General features: G+C 38.4%; 1 protein-coding gene and 1 pseudogene across 2 annotated transcripts in view; one reads left to right on the top strand and one right to left on the bottom strand.

The window, feature by feature from the left end:
• The window catches only part of EMB (embigin), a gene marked incomplete at its 5' end in the record, with an annotated part of 55,270 nt that extends 45,219 nt beyond the window's left edge, over positions 1–10,051 (bottom strand). The window contains 2 exon segments of the mRNA XM_081294995.1: positions 9,698–9,752; positions 9,755–10,051. Coding sequence (XP_081151121.1) covers positions 9,698–9,752; positions 9,755–10,051 — 352 coding nt within the window.
• The window catches only part of LOC308657247 (serine/threonine-protein kinase LATS2-like), a 28,626-nt pseudogene continuing 16,330 nt past the window's right edge, over positions 10,050–22,345 (top strand). Inside the window, exon 1 of the transcript in view lies at positions 10,050–10,149. The product of the transcript in view is annotated as a serine/threonine-protein kinase LATS2-like (transcript). The remainder of the gene's footprint in view (positions 10,150–22,345) is intronic.

Here is a 22,345-nt window from a genome sequence, read left to right as displayed (position 1 = left end):
CCTCTGTCACTGGGTTTGAAAATTTTCATGAAAGAAACAAGGTTTCCATTTTTACCACACTCTCTCTTCAAAGCCTCCCCCTCTGCCCTTCCTCCTTCTTCCACAGCCTCTTGCTTCTTTGAGTAGTAGACCTCACCCTAGCAAAACTCCAACAAACTCTAAACAAGTCAGAGAAGAAAACAAGGCTTCTCAACTTGGCTGCATTCTGAAATCTTCATTCAATTTAAATTAAACCTGAGCCTTTTTTTATTGCACTTTTTAAAAACACTCAGAAAGTTATTTCTAATGCAAGATTAGATTTCCAGTCTTTTCCTTTTCCTAAAGGTATGAAAAATGTTATCAAAGTATATCACCTTTTTCACTTAAATTTTACACATGGCTTAAAACACTGCCTAATAAAAGCATGTACCTACAGAACCTAATTCTCCAATAAGCTGTTTAAAGGTTTAATCATTTCGAAAACAGCTTTGAAGGCTGAAATGCACTTTCTTATCATCTTTAATAACATATTTAAGTCATCCTGTCCTTTGACAGTGATTATATAGAAAAATATGTCCTGAGTTTCTCACTGGACTCCCAGAGATGGAAAACCTCTTCTCCACCCACACCTAATATTTATTCATTCACGTTCATATTCTCTCTCCCACCCACTTCCAAAAGCAACATGGGGCAAAGGCATGGGGATAGCTTGCTAAAAGGGCTCCCATTAATATTCTCTTCTTAATGAAGATTCTGGGTTTTGTTTTTTTCTTTCCATTCCAGGACATAGCTCATTTAGAGGTTGTTTTAAAGAAAAAATACCTCAGGAAAATCAAGGCAGATACCACTCACTCATGGATAGGAAGAAAAGAGCTGTTCTGTAAATTATCAATCTGTGAAGTTTATAAAACAAAGTTTTGGTATCTGCTTCCTTGCTAGGGAAACCTCCTTTCTTGGCCTATCCTACTATGGAACAGGATGCAATGGTGAAGGTTATTAAGACACTCCTCATCCTGAAACAAGCCCAAACCCCTTTTGAGAATCATCAAACATCAATTGTTGTTGTTGTTGTTCACAGTCTCAGTAACAATAAGAGAATGACATATGCTTAAAAAGTGATTTCTGGGGGCTGGGATTGTGGCTCCGTGGTACAGCACTTGCCTTGCATGCGCGAGATACTGAGTTCATTCCCCAGCACCACATTAAAAAAAAAAAAAAAAAAAAACTAAATAAACAAAATAAAGGTATTGTCCTCATCTACAACTAAAAATATTTTAAATGATTTATGTCTCTCTTATTTCTATTTCATATAAATAAGTTAACATATAAAGCACCTGACACATGTTTAATGCTGATGAGGAGTAAGAAATAGAGTAAACTTAGATTTTTCCCAAGCTAAGGTTAGATCCCTTTTTTCTGCTTGTTGGAATGTAGATCCTAGATGGGTTCTTCTGTCAAGAGGTACCTGTTTGGTACATCATTCATAACGGTAGCTAATAGGGCCACAATTTGTGATTGAGTCATTAAGATTTCAGAGTCACACTAATTCACTATCACCAGCCACCAGCCTGTGTGTTTCACACATGCTGACATCTAGGCTGGACAGTAAGAAGCCTGAGCCTGGCAGTGGGATGAGGGTGAAGGTGAGGCCAAAGAGATCAGCCAAGGCTGGAGCTCCCTTCCTTTTACTCAGGACCTGTTAGGGAAGAACCCATCTAGGGTCTACCTTCTAGGAAGCAGAGAAAAGGATCTAAGCTGAGCCTGGGCAAAATCTAAGCTGACACCAGTCAAAGGAATAGGAGAGGAAAGAAAAAGCAAGCTTCGGGGATAGTTCCAGAATATTCTAGCTGTTTTGCCAACTTTAAATTTCCAGTCCATATATCAGAAGGACAATCACACATCCACAAACCTGGCACACTTACTCCAACTTCACATCCTCTTTAAAAACATCAATCCTCACCAGTCCAGTTTCCACTGAACAATCCCCAAGTACAAAAAAACACACATATAACCAATATGATTTCTGCTTTCCATTTAAGAGGCAATCTGCACACCCGCCATGATCAGGGCAAGAGCTGTTAGAATAGTAAAAGTGAGAAGTTCTTTGTTTAGACACTTTTTGATCAAAAGAGTGAGAACATAAACCTTATTGCTTTCAGTAGGAGGACAGCTTGCAGGAGAGTGGCTCAGCTAACTCTGGTATATAAAGAAAACTGGCAGGGGGCTGGGGATGTGGCTCAAGCAGTAGCGTGCTCGCCTGACATGTGTGCGGCCCGGGTTCGATTCTCAGCACCACATACAAAGATGTTGTGTCCACCGATAACTAAAAAATAAATATTAAAATTCTCTCTCTTTCTCTCTCTCCCTCTCTCATTCTCTCTTTAAAAAAAAAAAAGAAAAGAAAACTGGCAGGAGAGTCAGGCAGATTTGGTTTGAATATTTCCCTGAGAGGATTAGGCTAAGTCACATAAAGAGGTGTAACATGGAGAGGCGGGAATTTTGTGTTCCAATCCAAGTTCTGCCAGTTACCTACTACTTGGGGTTTCAAAATATGATACATCTAGCTCAGTGCTTTGATGTTCTCTTTCCACTATAAACCTCATCTCATAGGGGAAAAAAAAAGGGAGGGAGAAAAAGGGAGGATTGGAAAAGTTGTGTAAACACTGAGAGATGAAGCCAAGGTCGTGGTGCACATTCTTTAAGTTATCATAATTATCCCTTTCTTAATCCTCACTGGAAGTTTTCTACCTGGCACTCTTTTGCAGATAGTGGCCAAAATGCCAACATAAAAGAGTAACATCTAGGGCTAGGGTTGTGGCTCAGTGGTAGAGCAATTGCCTAGTATATGTGAGGCACTGGGTTTGATTCTTAGCACTGCACGTAAATAAAAAAATAAAATAAAGGTCCATCAACAACTAATAAAAATATTTTTAAAAAAAGATTAACACCTAATAGTTATTCCAGAAATTAGAAGATTTCTTTTTGTCCTTCAACAGTAGCTGGGACATGAGAGTATTACATCGAAGAACTGAGTAACATCCCAATTTTCACCTATTATTACTTTATGTCAAAGAGCAAAATGGACAACACTTAGATGTGTTTCACATATTACCTTTTAAAATTGCTGGAGGGGCTTATGATTTATGCTATTAACATTTTCAAATAAATAATTGTGCCATTATCTACCCAAAATATTAAGGTAACATTTTTACCAATTTAATTTTGGGGCTTCATTTAATTGAATCAAATTGGGGAGGACCAAAGGGAAGAGTATGAACTTCATGTATGAAACGGTCAAAGTTGGGACTGGGAGTATATAGCTCAGTGGTATAGCTCTTGCCTAGCATGTTCAAGGTCTTGGGTTCCATCCCTAACAACACAAAAGAAAAAGAAAGCATAGATCATTATTAAAATAAATAGAATTTTTAAAAAATTTTCACCTATATGCCGATTGCTATCAATATACATAATTTAAATTATTTTAATAATTTCTCATTTTAACATTCTAATACTTAGCATTGTAAATGTGCAACCCAATTATAAAAGCAGTACAATTTAGGAATCAATCATATATACTTTATATAAAACAAAGGTTTAGAAATCAGAATATATTTTTTTCCATAGGAACAATACTGTATATAACCATGAGAGCCCATGACCAGTGGTAAAAAGCCATTTAAGCCGGGACAGTTTTAAAACACCTAATTACCAAGAAAAAATGTTGCCTATAAACAATATATTTAGAACTGCATGAAATAGTCCTAGCCCTTGTCTATAACTATAATAATAGAAAGAAAAGAAGGGAGAGAGTAAGGCTACTTTGGGTCCTGGGTATTATTCTCCAGTGGGATTTTTGTCAAGAAAAGAGGTGTGTCAAGAAACATAAGCAAGTTATCCTGATGGGGCCATTTATAAGTCAGCCCTTATAAGTCAGAAGAGATAATAGCCCAGATAAGGAATGGATAGTTTTTATATAATATTAGGAAACTACTGGGCAAGAAAGCCATTTACAAGCAAGTTAAAAGAAAAAAAAAAAAAAAACCCTAATGAAAAGTACAATGTTTACTCTTATACAGCCTTACAAAACATTCTACAACAACAGTCCCCCACAACAAAGAGTTATCCAGTCCAGAATGTCAGTGACCCAAAGCTGAGAAACCTTGATTCTGAACACACATACCCTCAACCTTGATTCTTCAAAAGGCCTGTGACACTGTGGTCAGTCCTGTTCTACTTAGTTGAAGTATAAATATTTTAAAGCATGAACATTTTTTGCCACCCTTCCCCAACAACCACCACCTCCCACCAGGGGCCTATTTTGAGGGCCTTTTAAGAAGAAAAACCACATGTTGGATGGAGCCCTAAAATGCAAACCAGGAAACCAGCTACAGCCATTAGCTAGCTCATTGCACTTGACTAAGCACAAAAGCACTTTGGGCTTCAAGATCAAACAAAATCCTTTCAGATTCTCAAAACTTTGTAACTATAAGGCTATAAAAAGATTCAGTTTGGGGATTAGGGATATAATAGTTATGATAACCTCAATAACTTTAAGAATGCAAGAAAAAGCTTATTTTCAATGAAAAGAATAACACTATTTTAAAATATAACATCTATTATTTCTATACTAACATTCCTAACATATTTTGTTATCCTTGAATACTGATGATGTCTTAAAAGTACAGTTTATTTTTAACAAAATGTTATAATGTTTTTTTTTTTTCCTTCTATGTAGGAACATGTGTCCTAGGTTGTTTATTCCTAATATTCACTTTATAATGTGAAACGTATGGCCAGCTATACAAAATTAGCTTCAGAAGATTATAATCTAAGACAACCACCCTCAACATATATACTCTATTCCTCTTTAAGGACATATAATTATTTGGGAAATAGAACTGAAGAACAAAATTACTAAATTATTTTTTGTTGTAGTTGAATGCCTATCTTAAACCAAACTTCCCCCGCAAAAAAAAAAAAAAAAAAAAAAAAGAACTAATTATTTTTCTCTTCAATCTCAAATAACAGAAGGATTTCAAGAACAGAACTTTTTTTCCTGAACCGTATGACAATGACATTGCTGACCACATGACATTACCGTATATTTCCTACAAAAGAAACACTCCAATATCATCCCAATATAGCCTGAAGATCAGGGGACTAACATTCATGCATGACCAGATCATCTCGGCATTCTAGATAAGTCTCCCTACAAAGTACATTTTAGCAAAAGGTCCAGCTCAGTATCACATGCTCCCATTAGCTGTCATATTTCTCCTCCTTCATTCTGGAAGAGCTTCAGTCTCCTCCTGACTTTGATGACCTTGACTCATGAAAATCCCAGGAAAGTTCTGCTGTAATATGGACAAATACAGGGTAGACACCTTTGGCATAAATATCACTGCACTAATACTGTATTCTTTTCCTTGTACACCCTATTAGAGCACACAGTTTTTTTCCACCTTTATTGATGGTTTTTGGTTTGACCTTTGATTAAGGTCGAGCTTTGATTAAGGTCGTGTTTGCATTTTTTCTTTTATCCCCTGTGAATCTATAAGAATTATTAGGGAAATTACTTGGTAGCTGTATAATACTTTGTACCTCATTAAACTTTTCATTGATTAATTCATAACAGTATGTGCTCAAGATTTCCCATATTATTCAGTGGTTTATAACCCATTAGTATCATTATCTACCTTGATATTCAATTTGTCCCAGATTGTCCAATGGGAGCCTCTTTTCAGTAGCTCTTTCATTCTTTTGACATGATTTGCCATTCTGTAAGCACTTAACTGTTTTCTGACACAAGATGTTCCAGGCTTATTGTCTTTCTCACCCTAACCCTGAAATCAACCATTTCTCCAAGAAGTCCTGCTTACTCTTAGTAAAGAATGGTACTTTCATCCAAAACCAGGGTGCTAAGTATTCTTATTCACTGCTTCATCTCAGGAAACAGAGCCAAAAATACATGCAAGCATACTCATATACACATACATACAACACATATACATATGTGTGTATATTACTTATACATATATCATATATATTATAAGGACATTTACACATACATACACACATGGATACTATCAATTGCAATCCAAAACCACAGCATTCTACTCGCCCCTCCCACCCACTCCCCGCCACAAGCATATCTTCATTTCCTTCTTCTCTAGTGGAAAACCTGGGTCCTAATATCCTCGATAGATTTACTTAGTTGATCAGTTCCCCTGTATGTAACTAATCTCCCACTGCTGCTGCCACACCTGTCCCCATGTTCCTCACTCACTCAGGTTGCTTCTGCCTCCTGAACTGGTCTGTCTCTCCTATATGCCTTACCTCCATGCCTTGATGGGGATCAGATACTGATGTCTAGCTGCCCTGGCATGACAGCCCTTGTCACCCTGCTCAACTCTTGAGACCTTGCACTAGAAAGAAGCACCCTCTTCACTATGATAGGCTTGAACCCTACACCTAGGTTGCTCTCCTACCTGGATGCCATCCCTACCAGGATCTGGATGCCTTTGGCTCCACTCCCCATGTGAGGATGCTCCCTGTTCTTCCCCTCCCAGTGGCTATCCATTGAGGGCAAGAGGAGACAGAAGGGAGAGAGCGGGGGTAGAACACTAGGAAGTGAGTCAGTTGAACTAGGTCTTAATAAATGCTTATATAATTCATTTTAATTATGATGATAAATTTAGGTTAAAATTTTTGATGGTAGGCTATTATGGGTAGGCTTACAGTAAATCTATCCCTTTAAACAGTTTAAATGTCTTTAAAGATACAAACTGCTAGCACTTTCTCCTAAAATATAGGTAATACAATGCCAGGAAAATGTGGGCACTTGAAAAATAGTCTCTTCAACAACTATTTATTCTGGGCACTCTTTGTGGGATGGTCTAGCAGGGAACAAAGTTGATCAAGGAAGCACACAAACCACGTCCTCTGTAAGTTAAAATGCCAATTTCAAACGACTTCACTGCAAACATTTCTCAAAAAATAAACATGAACCATTTATCCAATTTTTTCATATAATAGTAATGATAATGATGTTGAAATATTCCCATTCATATTTCTCTTTTACAAAGACACTTTACATTTCTTATATAAATGAAAAAAAAAAAAAGCTTCACAGAGTCAAGGTGAGTCCCTGTGCCTAATTCTTTAGGGACTCAAACTGTCAACAAGTCTTATAGCTCATACCAAACACTGAGACTAACTGTATTGTCAAGTGGCTCCAAATGTTCATAGGCATATCGAATTATCTCAAGGGACATCTCAGCGTGTAAGAAAACAAGCTCTGGAATTGGATTGAGTAATACTAAATTTCCAGCTACACTGCTTTACTAAATATGTGCACTTGGGCAATTACTTAACCTAAGCCCCAATTTCCTCATTTGAAAGCCAGGAATAATAAAGCTAACTCATTGGGGCTATAAGTTGCACAGTGAAGTAGCTGGCACATAACTGTCACATAGTAAACATTATAACTTATAACCATGTTTATTATCCAAATTTGCTGGAAGACTGGGCAGAGTGGCCCCTGTCTGTAGTTCCAACTACTCCCAAGGCTGAAGTGGAAAGATCACTTGAGGTCACCATTTGGAGATCAGATTAGGCAACACAGAGACACCTGCCTTAAAAAAAACAAAACAAAACAAAAAAAAAAAAAAAAACATTCAGCAAAGTCTTAGTTTAACAGAACACCTATCTCCAAGCAGTTCAAAGCATCTACATTAAAAAATATCCAGGGGCTTAAGATGTGGCTCAACTGGTAGTGTGCTCAACTGGCATGAGTAGGGCACTGGGTTCGATTCTCAGTTCCACATAGAAATAAAATAAAGATATTATTTTTTTTAAAAAAGTATCCAGTAAATTTTACGGTACCCTTTAGCAAAAAAGAAACAATCTCATGGAGAGCGATATAGAGTCTAGAAAGCAAGTTTTGGGTGCCTGATCATTTTAATGCTAGCTTAAATTTAGATGCTTATTTCTTGCCTTGTATATGTCATATGATTTTGTAATTTTAGCTTTACATGGAAATAAAATAACAGGACTTACATACATACATAGATATTTCTCTCCCCATTCATCCCTTTTGTTTCCACCTTCATTTATTCTTCTTCCATTTGTTTCCTAGCTTCCTTCCCTTTGGAACCTGCTCCAGATATTTGCTTAAACCTGTTGTCAACAGAGTATCAATAGTTCACTCTCTAGGTCATATCATTTTAAAGCAGTAGTTTTAAACTACATAGAATCACAAGAGGAGTTTTAAAACTACTTATGTATAGGCCGAATCTCAGGCCAAATTAATCCATTTCTACAGGCAGGAACCAGATATCAGTAATTTTAAAGCACTGGTAATTCTGACATAGAGCCAAGGAAACCATACTTTAAGTACTAACCAAGAACTAATTGATTCTCAAAACTACAAAGTTCTGGAGCTGAAGGGTATGGCTCAGTGGTAGAGCTTCTACCCAGCATGACTGAGGCCTAAGGTTCCATCCCCAGAACTGGAAACCAGTGGGAGGGGGAGGGGAGAAAGAGCGAGGAAGGAAATTAGGCAGGCAGAAAACCACCCTATTCTGAAAATGAATGTTGGGTGAATGGGAGATAGAAAAACTAGGGATATTGGGGGGGGGGGGGGAATCGGGACAGTCATTTTTAGGTGGTCTGATGGAAAAGAGAAGAGGCAAAGAAACTTAAAAATTAAAGCAACCCAAATGATTTTGTCCAAGTTGTTAACAACTAGGCCTTTTGGAGGGCATGTATAAAACAAAGAATTGTCTTGGATCATCTTTCCTTCTTCATGGTATGTTTAAAAAAAAATTACGGGCTATAGCTTCATAAAAATAAATTACTGTGAAAGGTTGAACTTAGCACACAGAACCATGTCCCTCGTGGGCAATCTTTACCACTTAAGGGGCAGTGTATTCTTCTGTCCTTGCTGCATGCTAACGCTTAAGATATTTACTAGCACAGGAAACCAGGTTACATGGAAGAAAAAAAAAGTAACTATAAACAGGTGAAGCTGAAATGGCAAAGCTGTCTTAAGCAACACAACCACCACAGGGGGCAGGATGGGGGTATTGTTTTCAAAGACTAAAGTATACACACAAATTATCCTGTAGATTGTGAGGGCTTTGTTTTCTTGGTTGGTTGGTTGTGGTTTTTTTTTTTTTTTTTTTTTTTTTCATTTTTTTCACTTTGCTCTGCAAAACATCCTCAAAGCCAACACCTGCCAGGAGGAAAGGTGATATCTGGGTCTTACTCTCAATTCAAGTAAAGGGAGTTGGCCTTGGAGAATGCGGATTTCAAAACTCACGCCACATGAGCAGAAGCAAAGTCACCGACTTGTGCCCACACCCACCCACACATGCTATCGCCCTCTTCCAAAGGAAAAAATCTCGACCCTGCCCGAATACCAACACCCCCGACGATTCTGACTTGCCCGGCGCCACTCGTTCCAGATTCACTCCACCAAGCACAGAAGCCCGAGCCTCTCCAGTTCCCAGGTTCAGCTTAGGTAACGCACGCCCAGCCAATGGGAGGCCGCCGCTGCCGCTCCACAGCCCGCCTACGCCAGCATCCGCGCGCTGCTCCCCACCACCGCCGCCCCAGCGCGCCCGCGATGCCCTCCGCCCGCGAGAACTCGAGCTTTGCGCGCCCCTTCCAGGCGCGCCCCGAGCCCTCCCCATCCCGGCCCCTGCATCCATCACACCTGGGGGATCGCCGTCCGCCAAGCTCCAGGGCGTCCCAGCTATTAGGTACACTAGGAGGAGCGGCCAGGCCCAGGGCGCTCTGGGCGCCCGGGGCCCCCGCAGGCCCGTGAGCGCTCGCATGGGGCCAGCGGGCTAGCCCTGGTCCTCGTGGACGCTGCTTTTTCCTTAGCTCGCCGCCGTCGGTGTCCCAGGACCCGGCGCACAGTCGCTGATGGCTCGGGGCTCACTGCCAGTCCCGGGGTCAGGACACGCGAGAAAAGACTGAGTGGGAGGGGCCCAGCCGCCCTGCCTTCCTCCCCGGAGACAGACTCTCCGTACCCGAGGCCGGCCCAGTGCTGCGCCCAGCCCCCCATGAATTATGCAGCCCGCAGCCGCCTGCTGGCGCTCCTGGATGTGCAGTGCCACCTCCGCTCCGCATCCTCTCAGGCCTCCGCCTTCTCAGCTCTACCAGGTTGGGGAGGGAGCTTGCTGTAGATGCTGGGTAGGTGATGGCGAGCACATCACTTTGGGGATAGGTTGAAACTCTCCCTGCAGACTATTCTTTGCGTGCATCAGAGGCAGGGTTCGCTTATTTACTTTGATGGGACAGACAAGAGAATAGAAGATACTTTTGCTCCCTCAGACATCTTCGAGCTATCTTATTAAGGGGATTTATTTTTCCGCTTGTGGAAGGCGCTGTCTAGCGGCCCTACACCCTGGATTTGCTTTAGCTCTTCCTACCAGTTATGCACACCCTTCCCTCCAGTCTCTAAAGGCATAACTGGGTCTTTCCGGAATAAGGCTTCAGAGCCCCCAAGGCCCTATAGTGTATCTTTTTATTTTCCCTTTGTTTGCTTAGCTTAACAGTTTTTGAGGTGCCAAAAAGAGCCTAAGAAACAACTACGTAAAGGACATGCTGTGTAAAATGCACAAAGACGTTGAACTTGGTCAAACTCATACACTGAACAGCATTTAACATAATGCTATCCCTTATCCATCAAGGCCAATAGCTGGAAATTTTTTTATGCTTCCACCAAATATAAGACAACTAAAAAACTTTTTTTTCCTTCTTAAAAAACGGGATCTCCTTTTGTTGCCTACACTGTTAACCAACCCTTGAACCCCAACGATTCTTTGGCCTCAGCCTCTGGAATAGCTGAGACTACAGGACTTCTCCACACAGAAGATATTTTTTACAGGTACATTATAATTATACATAATAGTGAGATTAATTATGTCATTTTCGTGCATATATACAGAATATCTTTTGGTCAATTTCATTTCCCATTTCCCATTATCTCCCCTTTCCCTCCCCTTCTCCTTCCTTTATTTTACTGATCTCCCTTATATTTTTTTCCCCTCTCCCTAGCTTCCACATATCCAGCACTCCATCCTTGACTTTCTGAGCATGGCTTATTTCACTTAGCTTTGTAAATATGGCTTATTTCTGTTAACAAGATACTCTCCAGATCAATTCATTTTCCTACAAATGACATAATTTCATTCTTTATAATTGAGTATAAGTCCATTGCTTATATATATCATGTTTTCTTTATCCATTCCTCCACTCACAGACACTTAGGCTGGTTCCATAACTTGACTGCTATAAACATGGGTATGCAAGTATCTCTATAGTATGTTGACTTTAATTCTTTTGGAGAAATACCAAAGAGTAGTATCATGAATGCCGTGATGGTTCCATTCCTAATCTACAAAAGATATATTTTTTAAAGTATCTCTCATGGGGCTACTCAAGCGGTAGCGCGCTTGCCTGGCATGCGTGCGGCCCAGGTTCAATCCTCAGCACCACATACAAACAAAGATGTTGTGTCTGCTGAAAACTAAAAAATAAATATTAAAAAATTCTCTCTCTTTCTGTCTCTCTCTTTAAAAAAAAAAAAGTAAAAGTTTGATCCTTTAAAAAAAAAAGTATCTCTCATGAGTTTTGCTCCTTCTTCCTTTCCTTATTGCAGATCAGCATGAACCAAAAAATGAAAGAGAACATTAGATACAGATTGTCAGGTTGAACTGCTAAACAAGAAAGATATGCTTACTCCAGAGAGCAATGTTTAATTTTAATTAGTGTGTATATCTAAAATACTCCTGTTTGCAGCTTAGTATTATATAGGTCAAACTTTGGAAAATAATAGATTATTCAAATAAGTATTGAGAGAATAAGAATGATACAATTCACCAGCGATATTAAATATCTACCAAGTACCAGGCACTTTGTTCAAAATAGACTGCATGACTGGGCAGTCATGGAATCACAAGTTTAAGGCCAGTCTGAACAACTCGGATAGGCCATAAGCACCTTAGTGAGTCTCTGTCACAAAATAAAAAAAATAAAAAGGGCTGGAGATGTAGTTCAGTGGTAAAAATCCTCAGTACAAAAAAAAAAAAAAAAAAAAAAAAAAACACTCTATGTGTACTAAGGGGGCTCCTGTGTATGCACAAGCACACACACATATACAATAATGAATGTGGAGAGCTGTGTATCTGTGAACTACAAATCTAGGGAAAGCATCTTTTTTATAAGGAAATTTATACTTATAATGATTAAACTTATCTGAACAAAGCCTTATGATATCCTAAAGGACTAAAACATACTGTGACTATACCAAGACCTTGGCTAGGCTTGCTAAACCCAAATAACCAGATCAATGGCTACTGAATCATGCCCATCTTGCTGCCCTGCATCCTATTTCAATGCTAACTGCAAACATTTCCCTGAACCTTGGGAGAATTTTTTAAATTGGCCAATTTTCAGGACAAACTGAACTCTGACTGACCTTTCCCAATTAGTCTTATAAAATCTTTAACCTCAAATTCCCCCTTCTGCAAATGAGATGACCTCATTTAAAGAAATATTATCTTTTCAGTTGAATCACTCAGTTTATGAAGAGAAAAAGTGACTTGCCTAAGCTGAGTCCATTTCCCACTGTGAATTTTGTTGTTGGAGCAAAACAATCTGAGAAAGAAATAGAACTCCTGTTTTGCTGAGCATTTTGGAAGACTTTTCCCTGTTGTTACTGTTTTATATTTAGATATATGTTATTTTTTGGCCTCATCTCCACTCCACTTTTTCAAAGCTTTATATCCTTTAAAAACAGCTCATCTACTACTAATTTCCCTGTACAGATTTTTCTGATCTTTCTATTCCAATTGACCTTTCCCTGCCTGCTGAATTGAATATGGCTGCAAATGCTTTTACATTCTCTTCATTTGGTGTGTTGAGGGCGGGAAGGAGGGTGTTAAGTTTCTTCTCCTTGAGCTGGATGAGCTCTGTTACACCCCTGACCTCTGAATATTGCTAAAGTGAGCAGTGCGCAAGCTTCCAGGTACAGACCCCCCAAAAATGTCACTTCGTTTCCCTTGTAAGCCTCACCTTAAAGACAGCCACCAGGTAAAAAGCACTACTACCCTGAGATTATCATGCTGTGAAAAGCCCAAAGTATAGGGAAGGCCTTATCACAATAAAATCATATCAAGTCAAAAAGAAAGGTAAAAATTTACTGTGCATTCAGAAGAACAGCTGGTGAACTGGGAGACTTCAAACCCAAAAGAGTTTGGCTCTTAAGGTTACACTACAATTTATAAAGCATAAATAAGGAAGTACATTGATCTCTATTGTTACTGGCTATTAAAAACCTAAATTCGTTTTAGAGTAAGTACAGCTGTATAAGCTTATTTGTCTATGTCCTTCTGACAAGGAAGAAAAGCTTAAGTTTATTTGTTGAGAGCTTGCATTTCAGAGAAATCAGGATAGCTTGATTTTCTGTTATGAAGTGATGTTTGGTTGGTTGTTCTTGGGTATACCGAAACTGTGGCCTTCATTTTTATTATACTTTGACAGTCTCCCCTCCCTTTTGGTCATTCAGCTGACCTCAGACTATGACCAGGTCTTAAGCATTTCTCTCATTACCACGTTTTTCTTTTCATGATCATCTAAAGATCACAAAGCAGAATTTAAAGGGTTCTTCCATATATTCAAATTCATGTCGTTTTTGTTGTTCAGGGCCTGGTAGAGTTCATCTTAAGAGTCAATGAATGCTGACAATCATTTACGACTCTTAAGAGAACACAATGCACAGAAATTTTATCAATGTGACTAATGGGGAGATAATACCAAGGGTTTGAGAAAGACTGTGAAGCCAAAGCCAAGATTAGACTAAAAAGATCAATTGATTGTGCCTTTATAATCTGGTGAGGTATCTGTATCTGATCTTTAACTTCTCAAACTGTGAAGCTATGCATTTTTCCCTCAGCATTTTCTAATAAGGACTTCTACAGCCTGATTGTGTCATTCATATACAACAAAAGGGTTTGGAATAATTGGGAGCTCTAACACAGGAGGACTGCTCAATGACCATTTAAGTTCCAGGGGGACCTTCTCATGGTTTGTGTCCCAAAGAAGAGGTTCCTAAGTGTTACTGTTGCTTATCTCATGGAGTAGAGAGGATAATAAAGAGAAAAATCATGGACCCAGGATCTACAATATACTGCAAATCCAAGGAATCCTCTGAGTTGCCTTTTAGTCACAGACCTGGGATAATTTTGTATAATATTTGTTTTTTCTGAAAACAGAAAGTCTTTTTTTTTTTTTTTTTTTGCAAATAAGTCATGACCTAGATAATGCACCACTTCTTATGAGAATTAGAGTTTATCTCGACAAGTCTTCAGGCACCAATAAGCCAATTATTGTACTATACACATTGAGTCCATTTCTGAGTCCTTGTTTGATGAGGAACAAAGAAGTAAATCACCTACATATTGAGTCCAGATAGAATTTCTGGGAAATTGCTGTGTCCTAGCCCCAGTGTAAAACTTGTGAACAGTGTGAAGTAGCATCTGCTTTTCCTGCGGCATTATTACCCAAGTACATTGTTGATTTTTTAAGTAAAAGCTAACAAACGCAGGTAGTCTTTGTCTCCAGGAATGTTAAAACAAAAAGAAGTAAATCAAGTCTACTACTATGAACCACTTGGATTCAGTGGGTACCGGTTTGATTTGGTACCACTGGAACTCTTGGTACTACAATTTTATTTATAATTTTCAGGTCCCGTACAGAACTCTGTCCCTCTTCCCAGGGTTTATTGGCAGGAAGACAGGAGTGTGACAAGGATTAGTACATGTAATAATTAATCTCTGACTTATTAAGTCCTCTTTTATCAGTATGAATCCCTATATTACTTCAGATGTCAGAAAGTATTGAAATAATTTAAGAAGCAATTTAAAAGGGTCAATCAGAATTTTAATGGGTTTGATATTTTGAATCCTTCCCACATCTGTAGAACAAGAAGCCCACAGAGTGCCAGGAATTTCAGAAAAGTATATATCTAGATGTAAATGGAATTAAATATTTCCTTAGGACAGTCAATTTGGGCTTAAAGAACCCATAGTGTTTCAGTGTCTGATGAATCTAAGGTCATTTCGCCAGAAGAGAATTTTATTTAGTTTCCTATGTCAATTACAGATGTCTACCCAGGAAGTTACAGGACCAATGTCACATAACAAGAAGGAGCAATTCTCAGGGAAAGAGCCAAAGGCATATTTATGAGTTCTGATATGGGAACCCTTGAACTTGATTTGAAATTCTCACCACTCAGATATTTTCATGATCCAAGAAAGTTCATTATGACAAGGCATTTCTATCAACAGGAGCAAAACTTGGAGCACATTTTTAAAAGTTAGTCAAGGTCCCTCCAACTATTGTAATTGAGTGGTTATTAGTTTATTTGCCTGATGGTTTCTATTCTGCTCTAATTTCCTTTCAAAATGTCCTAATAGATATTGCAATTCTGTTAAGGGAGCTACTTCCCATTTTAATTTATGCTTCTTTAGTGAGTCACTTATTTCTATCTGCAGTCCATTAACAAAATGGACAAATAAAGCCACTTCATCTTGGCCTTTAAGGCAGGAAAATAGTTTAAAATTTTCCTATAGGCAGATTCAGTAGTCCATAGAAGATTAGTTCGTTTTTTTTTTTTTTTTCTTTTTCCTCAAGGTTGGGTTATGGCCTAATTTGTTCTCACAGAGAACAGGAATAGCTTCAACCATTGTTGGCCCATTTTTCTAGCCCATCTTATCTTCTTTAAAGGTCTGGTTGACAGGATCCTCAAGATATCTAGTTGGAAGCTAGTTCAGTGGTAGTTCACTGGTCTGGCATTCTCAAGGTCCAGGGTTCAATCCCCTGTGCTACACAAACACAAAATAAGGCATCTTAGTTAGAATATCACAACAGGCTTTTTCTGGCCATTTTCAAGCATTTCTTGTATCAATCATAGGGACAAATTGGTACAAAACAGGAGACATGAATCAAAGACTCTGCTCTGGTTTGGATATTTAGTGTCCCAAAGGTTCATACGTTAAAGGCTTGGGTTTTAGGGTAGCACTATTGAGAGATGGTGGAACCCTTAGGAGGCAGGGACTGGTGGAAGGAAGTTAGGTCATTGGGGGTGTGCTCTTGTAAGGAAATTCATATGCAACTTCTTGACCTCTCACAAGTAGATTGTTATAAAAGTCTGAGCTTGGTCGTGTCTTTCTATCTGCTCAGATTTGAGGTGTGACCCTTTCCTCCTAGATGATCTTAAATTTTGAGCCTCCAAAAGAGTGAGCATCCTTTTCTTTACAAGTAGCTTATATCAGACCTTTTGTTATAGTGACGAGAAGCTAACTAATGTAAGCACCCAGAAAATTTTTAAATTCCTCTGTAAATTTGGTTTGATCTCTTTGGGGATCACAAACACCCTGATCCATATACAAGTAGGAAACAAGGATTTTAGAGGGAGATAGGGAAGGGGTCATGTAACAGATGGAGTCCATCTTTGCCTAAAATGCCCTAAAATGACTGTATCTATATAGGGAAACTGGTAATTCTACTGTTGTCCAGAAACCCAGGTAATACCAGCTATTTTCTTCTTATGGACAAAAGGATGTCTTACCTTGAAGCTTCAACAAAATACAGGTATGCACAACAAAGATAAAGAGCTCAAAGTGCAGAGAGAGAGCTCACACAGAGAGACTTACCCTTGAACTCTGCGGTCAGCAAGAAAGCAGTGAGTGCACTGGGCTCTGTCATTATTGGTATGTGGCTATACTTCCCAGCCTTGGGGATCCTCAAAGATATTGTTCAGATCTTACTTCTGACACTATAAACTTCAAAATAAGACCAGATGAAGTACAAAGGAAATGAGAGTTTATTGTGCATACAAAATTTTTGTAAATGAAGCAAAAAAAGTGAGTAAATGCAGTTTTAAAAAGTAAAAAAGAAATAGTGCTTATACAAGAAAAGATTGTGAACTGGGAACATTCAAAGCAAGTCTTAAGAAGCTGGAATCACAAGAGACATATAGCTTATAAAATCAATGAGGAAGTAATTGATCTCTGTTATGATTGGCTACTATGTAACTACATTACTTTTAGCACATGTAGAGCTATACAAGCTTATTCATCTGGAGCTAATGGGTTTGATTTCATCATATTGACAAAAAAGAAATACTGAAGTTTTTATTGCGGTTAGAACCCACATTTCAAGAGAAATCAGGATAGCTTAAGTCTTTTTTATAGGGTGATGGGTGATTGGCTTAAGCATACACATGAACTGTGGCCTCCATTTTTACTTTTTTAATAGTCTTAAATGATAAGATGCCATACAGTGAGGCAGAGGCGGAGGAGCAAGAAGTTAATGGATTTATGAGGGACCCTTTTTGGAACCCTCAGAAAAGACCAGCCCTCAGCTGAACAGTGCACAGTGACCCCATTGATACTCCCTGGAACAGAAGAATTGCCCAGCTAAGCCCTGCCCAAACTCCTGGCCCACACAATAGTGAGATATGATAAAATTGTCATTATCTTAAACCACTATGTTTTGGCATAGTTTGTGTCGCCATAACGAATAATTCAAACCCTCTTTTCCAAACGCATGCTGTCTGTAGGATTAACTTGACAATTAATAATTTGCAGCTTTATAGTTGAGCTTTATTGTTAGCTTGAACTCCAATTTACATATTTCCTTGTTATTCAACTTGTTGTGTGATTATGACTTCTTTCACAACTAGGATACAATTCTTTTTAGTATCTGCAAATGATTCTATAAATAATATTATTGATGTACATTGTTTTTACTTACTAGAAAATTAGTAGAGGAAACCCTCTTTTCTTTTTTAACTAAAATTTGTGTTAGTTTTGCAAAATAATACACCAAATTTTTTTTTATTTTTTCCCTTCTTAATATATAAGTTGTCATCAAATGAAAAGTGTCTGTCAGAGTCCTAGGAAGATATGAAATGATAGAACTAAGAGTTAACTATTAATTAAATTAATTGATTCTTTAAAAAAATTATTGGAGAAAAACATGTATCAGATAGTATTAAAGTACTATAATAAAGATGAAAATTTGTAATGACCGGTAGTAGAAAAGATACAAAAAAAAAAAAAAAAAAAAACCTACAAATAGAAGTCCAGGCAGATTCTTGTGATGTGCTCCATGATGACTGTCTCAGGTACATACGCCTTGTATAAATCTCTCCCCTGGAGTGTGGGCAGGTCTGTGGAAGTGAAGAGGTGGGTTATTCTCTTGAATAAGTTACATTTGGTAAGACTCCAGTTTAGTCAAATGAAGGGAATGATTCCTGTGTGCTCATTTGAAAGGAATAAACAACCTCACTGTAGACTGAAAAGGGTCAACCTTCAGGAGCTGAACTTCAGTCCCCAAACCACAAGGAATTGACTTCTGCCAACAAGTGAACTTCGAATATGTTCCAAAGGATCAAACAAGATTACAGCACTGCTGATACCTTATTTGTGGCCTCCTGAGATCTTGAGCAGAAAAACCTCAAAACTGTATCTGGATTTGGGAATTTGTCAGATCACAAATTTATCCGGTTTTAATCCAGTAAATTTTTGATAATTTGTTACAAGGGAACAGAAAACTAATACATAATTGCCCATCAATTGTAGTTCTAGTTAGATTGTACTAAAATTGTTCCATATTTTAACAGGGTCAGTAATGGGTATGGAAAGAAATGAAAGACTTCTCTGGTTAGTTCTGATTCTATCAAGAATTAATGACAAGTTCTAGACCACTTGGTAAATTGTATCATTTCTAAATTGAGACCTATGACCAACTTCCAATCACTTCCTCTCTGTTAAAATATCCTACATTATACACACAACATCTGGAGAAGTCTCAATCTTGGGGATGGAAATTTAACACACCCCAAGCAATAAATTAAAACTTTCCTATGCCAGGAAGTATAATCTGATTCCCCTTAGCAGTGGTGCATGGAGAGGGGAAGCATACCTAATGAGATATAAGAGCAAATCCATAGAGGAGTTTCCTCATCTAGGGAGCAAAAAAGCCTCAACTAGACAAGATCTTTTCCCCAACCCCTTCACCTCCTCTTTCAACCCTGAATTTTAGCCATGAGACCAGCATTGACAGTGGCAACTTTGCATTCATTTAGTGACAAGCCAGAACTTCTCCAAGAATATAGAGGAAAAAGCAAAAAGAATCCTGATGCCTTGGCGACATCACTGAGCTACTACAACAACTCTCAGATGCCTTCTCCAGGCTTTACATAAAATAATGATAATAATTATTAGCATAGCACTGTGTGGATTTTTTTGTTATTTGACAGCTGAATACATTTCTGTTGATTCCAGGACTTTCTTTGACTGGTCTTGGTTTAAATATAAAACCTTGCCTTCTGCTTTAAAATTCCTATTGTAGGGCTGGGATTGTATCTCAGTGGTAGAGCACTTGCCTAGCATGTGTGAGGCACTGGGTTCAATTCTCAGTGCCACATATAAAATAAAGGTCCATTGACAGCTAAAAAATATTATTTAAAAAAAATTTTTATTGAAAATTTCCAAACAGAAGTCTCCTTCTACCTTCTAAGTTTAAGGACTGCCCATTGCTTTTACTATAAGAATAAAATTCAGTAAGGTTTTCCATGATTTGGGCTTTAAATAATTCTTTAGCTTATCTTGCAACATTTCCCCTAGTCCGAGCTATATTTGTTCAAAATACTTGAAGTTCCCACAAAGTCAGCTCTTGTAAACTCCAAAGCCAGTTCTTGTATGCCTCATTGACTTTCCCTCTAATTCTCTCTTTCTCTCTCTCCCCCCTCATCCTTCTCTCCCATCTCTTAGAATGTTTAGGATAGCTTTGCCTGTAGCAATGCTGCCTAATTCTCAATTCAATTTCTGTGTGCCTTTTTTTTCCAAGAAGCTTCTCTGATTATCCCTCTTCAAGAGCTTCCTCTCTTAACTTCCACAGCATCTTGTGTACATCCTTATCCCTGTACTATATCATTTGGATCTGGAATGTCTCCATCACACTCTTGTGCTACAGGCTTGTTTCCCAGCCTGTTAGCACTACTGGGTGGAACCCTCAGTAGGTGGGGCCTAGTGGAAAGGAAATTAGTTTTTCCACTTTGCTTCCCAGCTGCCATGAGATGAATAGGTTCCACCACCAGGCACCCCAGCCATGAAGAAGTACTATGCCACCATAGACCCAAAAGCAATAGGGCCAAGTGACTGTGAATTAAAACCATGAGCCTAAATAAACTTTTTTCCCCCTCTATTTATTTTATTCTGATTTATCTTCAGTATTTGTCACAGTGACAGAAAGCTGACTCACATCCACCTCTTAACACATGATGCTGTACTCATCAGTTTCATCTCTACCATTTAGCTCCCAAAATGCTGAGCCAGAATCTGGTCAACGTTTATGACCCATGCACCACAATATCCACTACACATCTGTCCTTACATAGTGATCTGTTTCACAGATGAATGAAAGAAATTCAAAAGCTACAAACCTGTATTCATCAAAAAGCAGCCATCTCCTCCACCCAGCCTCTCTCACCAGAGATGAACATCATAAATTACTGCCTTCCTCCAGAAATGTCCTAAATCTATGCAAACATTTCTGTTTGCCTATTTCTTTCCTACAGATGATGGCATTCTTGCTCACTGGCCCACTCATAGCTTTTCTACTTTAATAATATGTCTACTGATTCCCATAGAGAGCTTTTCCCTTTAAACAGATAAATATTACTTCGCTCTGTGAATGTTCCACCATGTACTTAACAGTTACCAACTGACAACATTACATGGATTTTGATGCTCTCCACTTAAAAATAATTCAAAAATGAAATCATTGTACATTTATTCAGTGGTTCATAGGAATGTATAGATAGAATATAGTCATAGAAATATTTCTTTGTCAAATGATATTTGTGTTTAAAACTTTGAAAGATATTTCCACATTATTTTCCTTCTAGATTGTTATAGTTTGCATTTTTCCCAACAACGAGAGGAACTGTTTTCTCATGAGAATGTAACTTTGTCAATCTGAGATATGGAAAATGGCATGAAGTTATAGTTCAATTTGTTTTCCCTTCATTGTAAGTTTGGGTGAGCACTTTTCGTATGTTAAAATACCATGTGCAAATCTTGTTGCAAACAACAAAAACTCGTCTGGCTAGTTCAGCCAGAATTATAATCTCTTAAAGGTAATAAGGTACTACTTGAGATTGTTGAAGAAACAGACACAAAGATGGAGACATCAAAAAACAGACAATAAATTGACCTGAAATGGATACCAGTAGTTCTTCCACTGAACACGAAATGCCAGAGGCCTCTGTATCTACTACTCCCTCCATCTCTGACCTTACCTGTGAGCAGGTACTTATTCCTGTACTTCTTGCTGCCACCTACACAAGAAAATGGGAGCAATCTTTTCTCACCTCTAAAGCAGTCTCACTAGGGTGTTTCTGAGTTCTGACCTCAGTGTAGGAAATCAGGATCCTTAATGTGCAAACTTCCCCAAGTGTAGGAAAGTATTCAAAATATGACAAGAAGTCTTAGCTATATTAAATATACACCTCAGTACTCCACACTATCAATATGCAATCTTTTTTCTTTTTTTTTCTTTTTCTTTCATTCTTAGAAACAAAAGCAGATACTCCCCTGATGCACTACACCTTTTATACATTTCCAAGCAAACATCCCCTTTCTACCTCAGAGGAAGATGAGTTTCAAAAGAAGGGGAAGTAGAGTTTCTGACTTGTACAGATGCATTGTAAAATCTTAGAAGAGCTAGCAATATATTCATTTGCCATGTGCCTTTGTAAATTTTTCTAAAATAAGCTATTTTAACTGAAATTATTTAATACTATCAATTAGTCCTGCTCGCTATTCTCTTTCATCAAACTTTGCCACACCAGATGGCATAATAAAAGGAGATGAGCTAAGGATACATTTAGTAAGGACTTATTATAATATAGTTTTGTTCTTTAGCCACTTCTGTGTATTGGCTAGATATTGCTAACTAATCCAGTATAGAAATGGTTTTAAGAAACACACAATTGCTAGGCGAGGTGGCATATGCCTGTAATCCCAGAGGCTCAGGAGGCTGAAGCAGGAGGATTGAGAGTTCAAAGCCAGCCTCAGCAATGGTGAGACACTAAGCAACTCAGTGAGACCCTGTCTCTAAATATTAAAGTACAAAATAAGAGTTGGGGATGTGGCTCAGTGGTTGAGTGCCCCTGAGTTCAACCCCAGGTAGCCACCCTCCAAACACACACACACACACACACACACACACACACACACACACACCCCTTCTATTGTGTGATGTGCCCAACACTGTGACTGAA

This window comes from Spermophilus citellus (genome assembly GCF_964194105.1).
Source record: "Spermophilus citellus genome assembly, chromosome: 1".
Classification (NCBI taxonomy): domain Eukaryota; kingdom Metazoa; phylum Chordata; class Mammalia; order Rodentia; family Sciuridae; genus Spermophilus; species Spermophilus citellus.
Note: the sequence above shows the minus strand (reverse complement) of the source record. Positions and strands in the feature narration are given on the sequence as shown.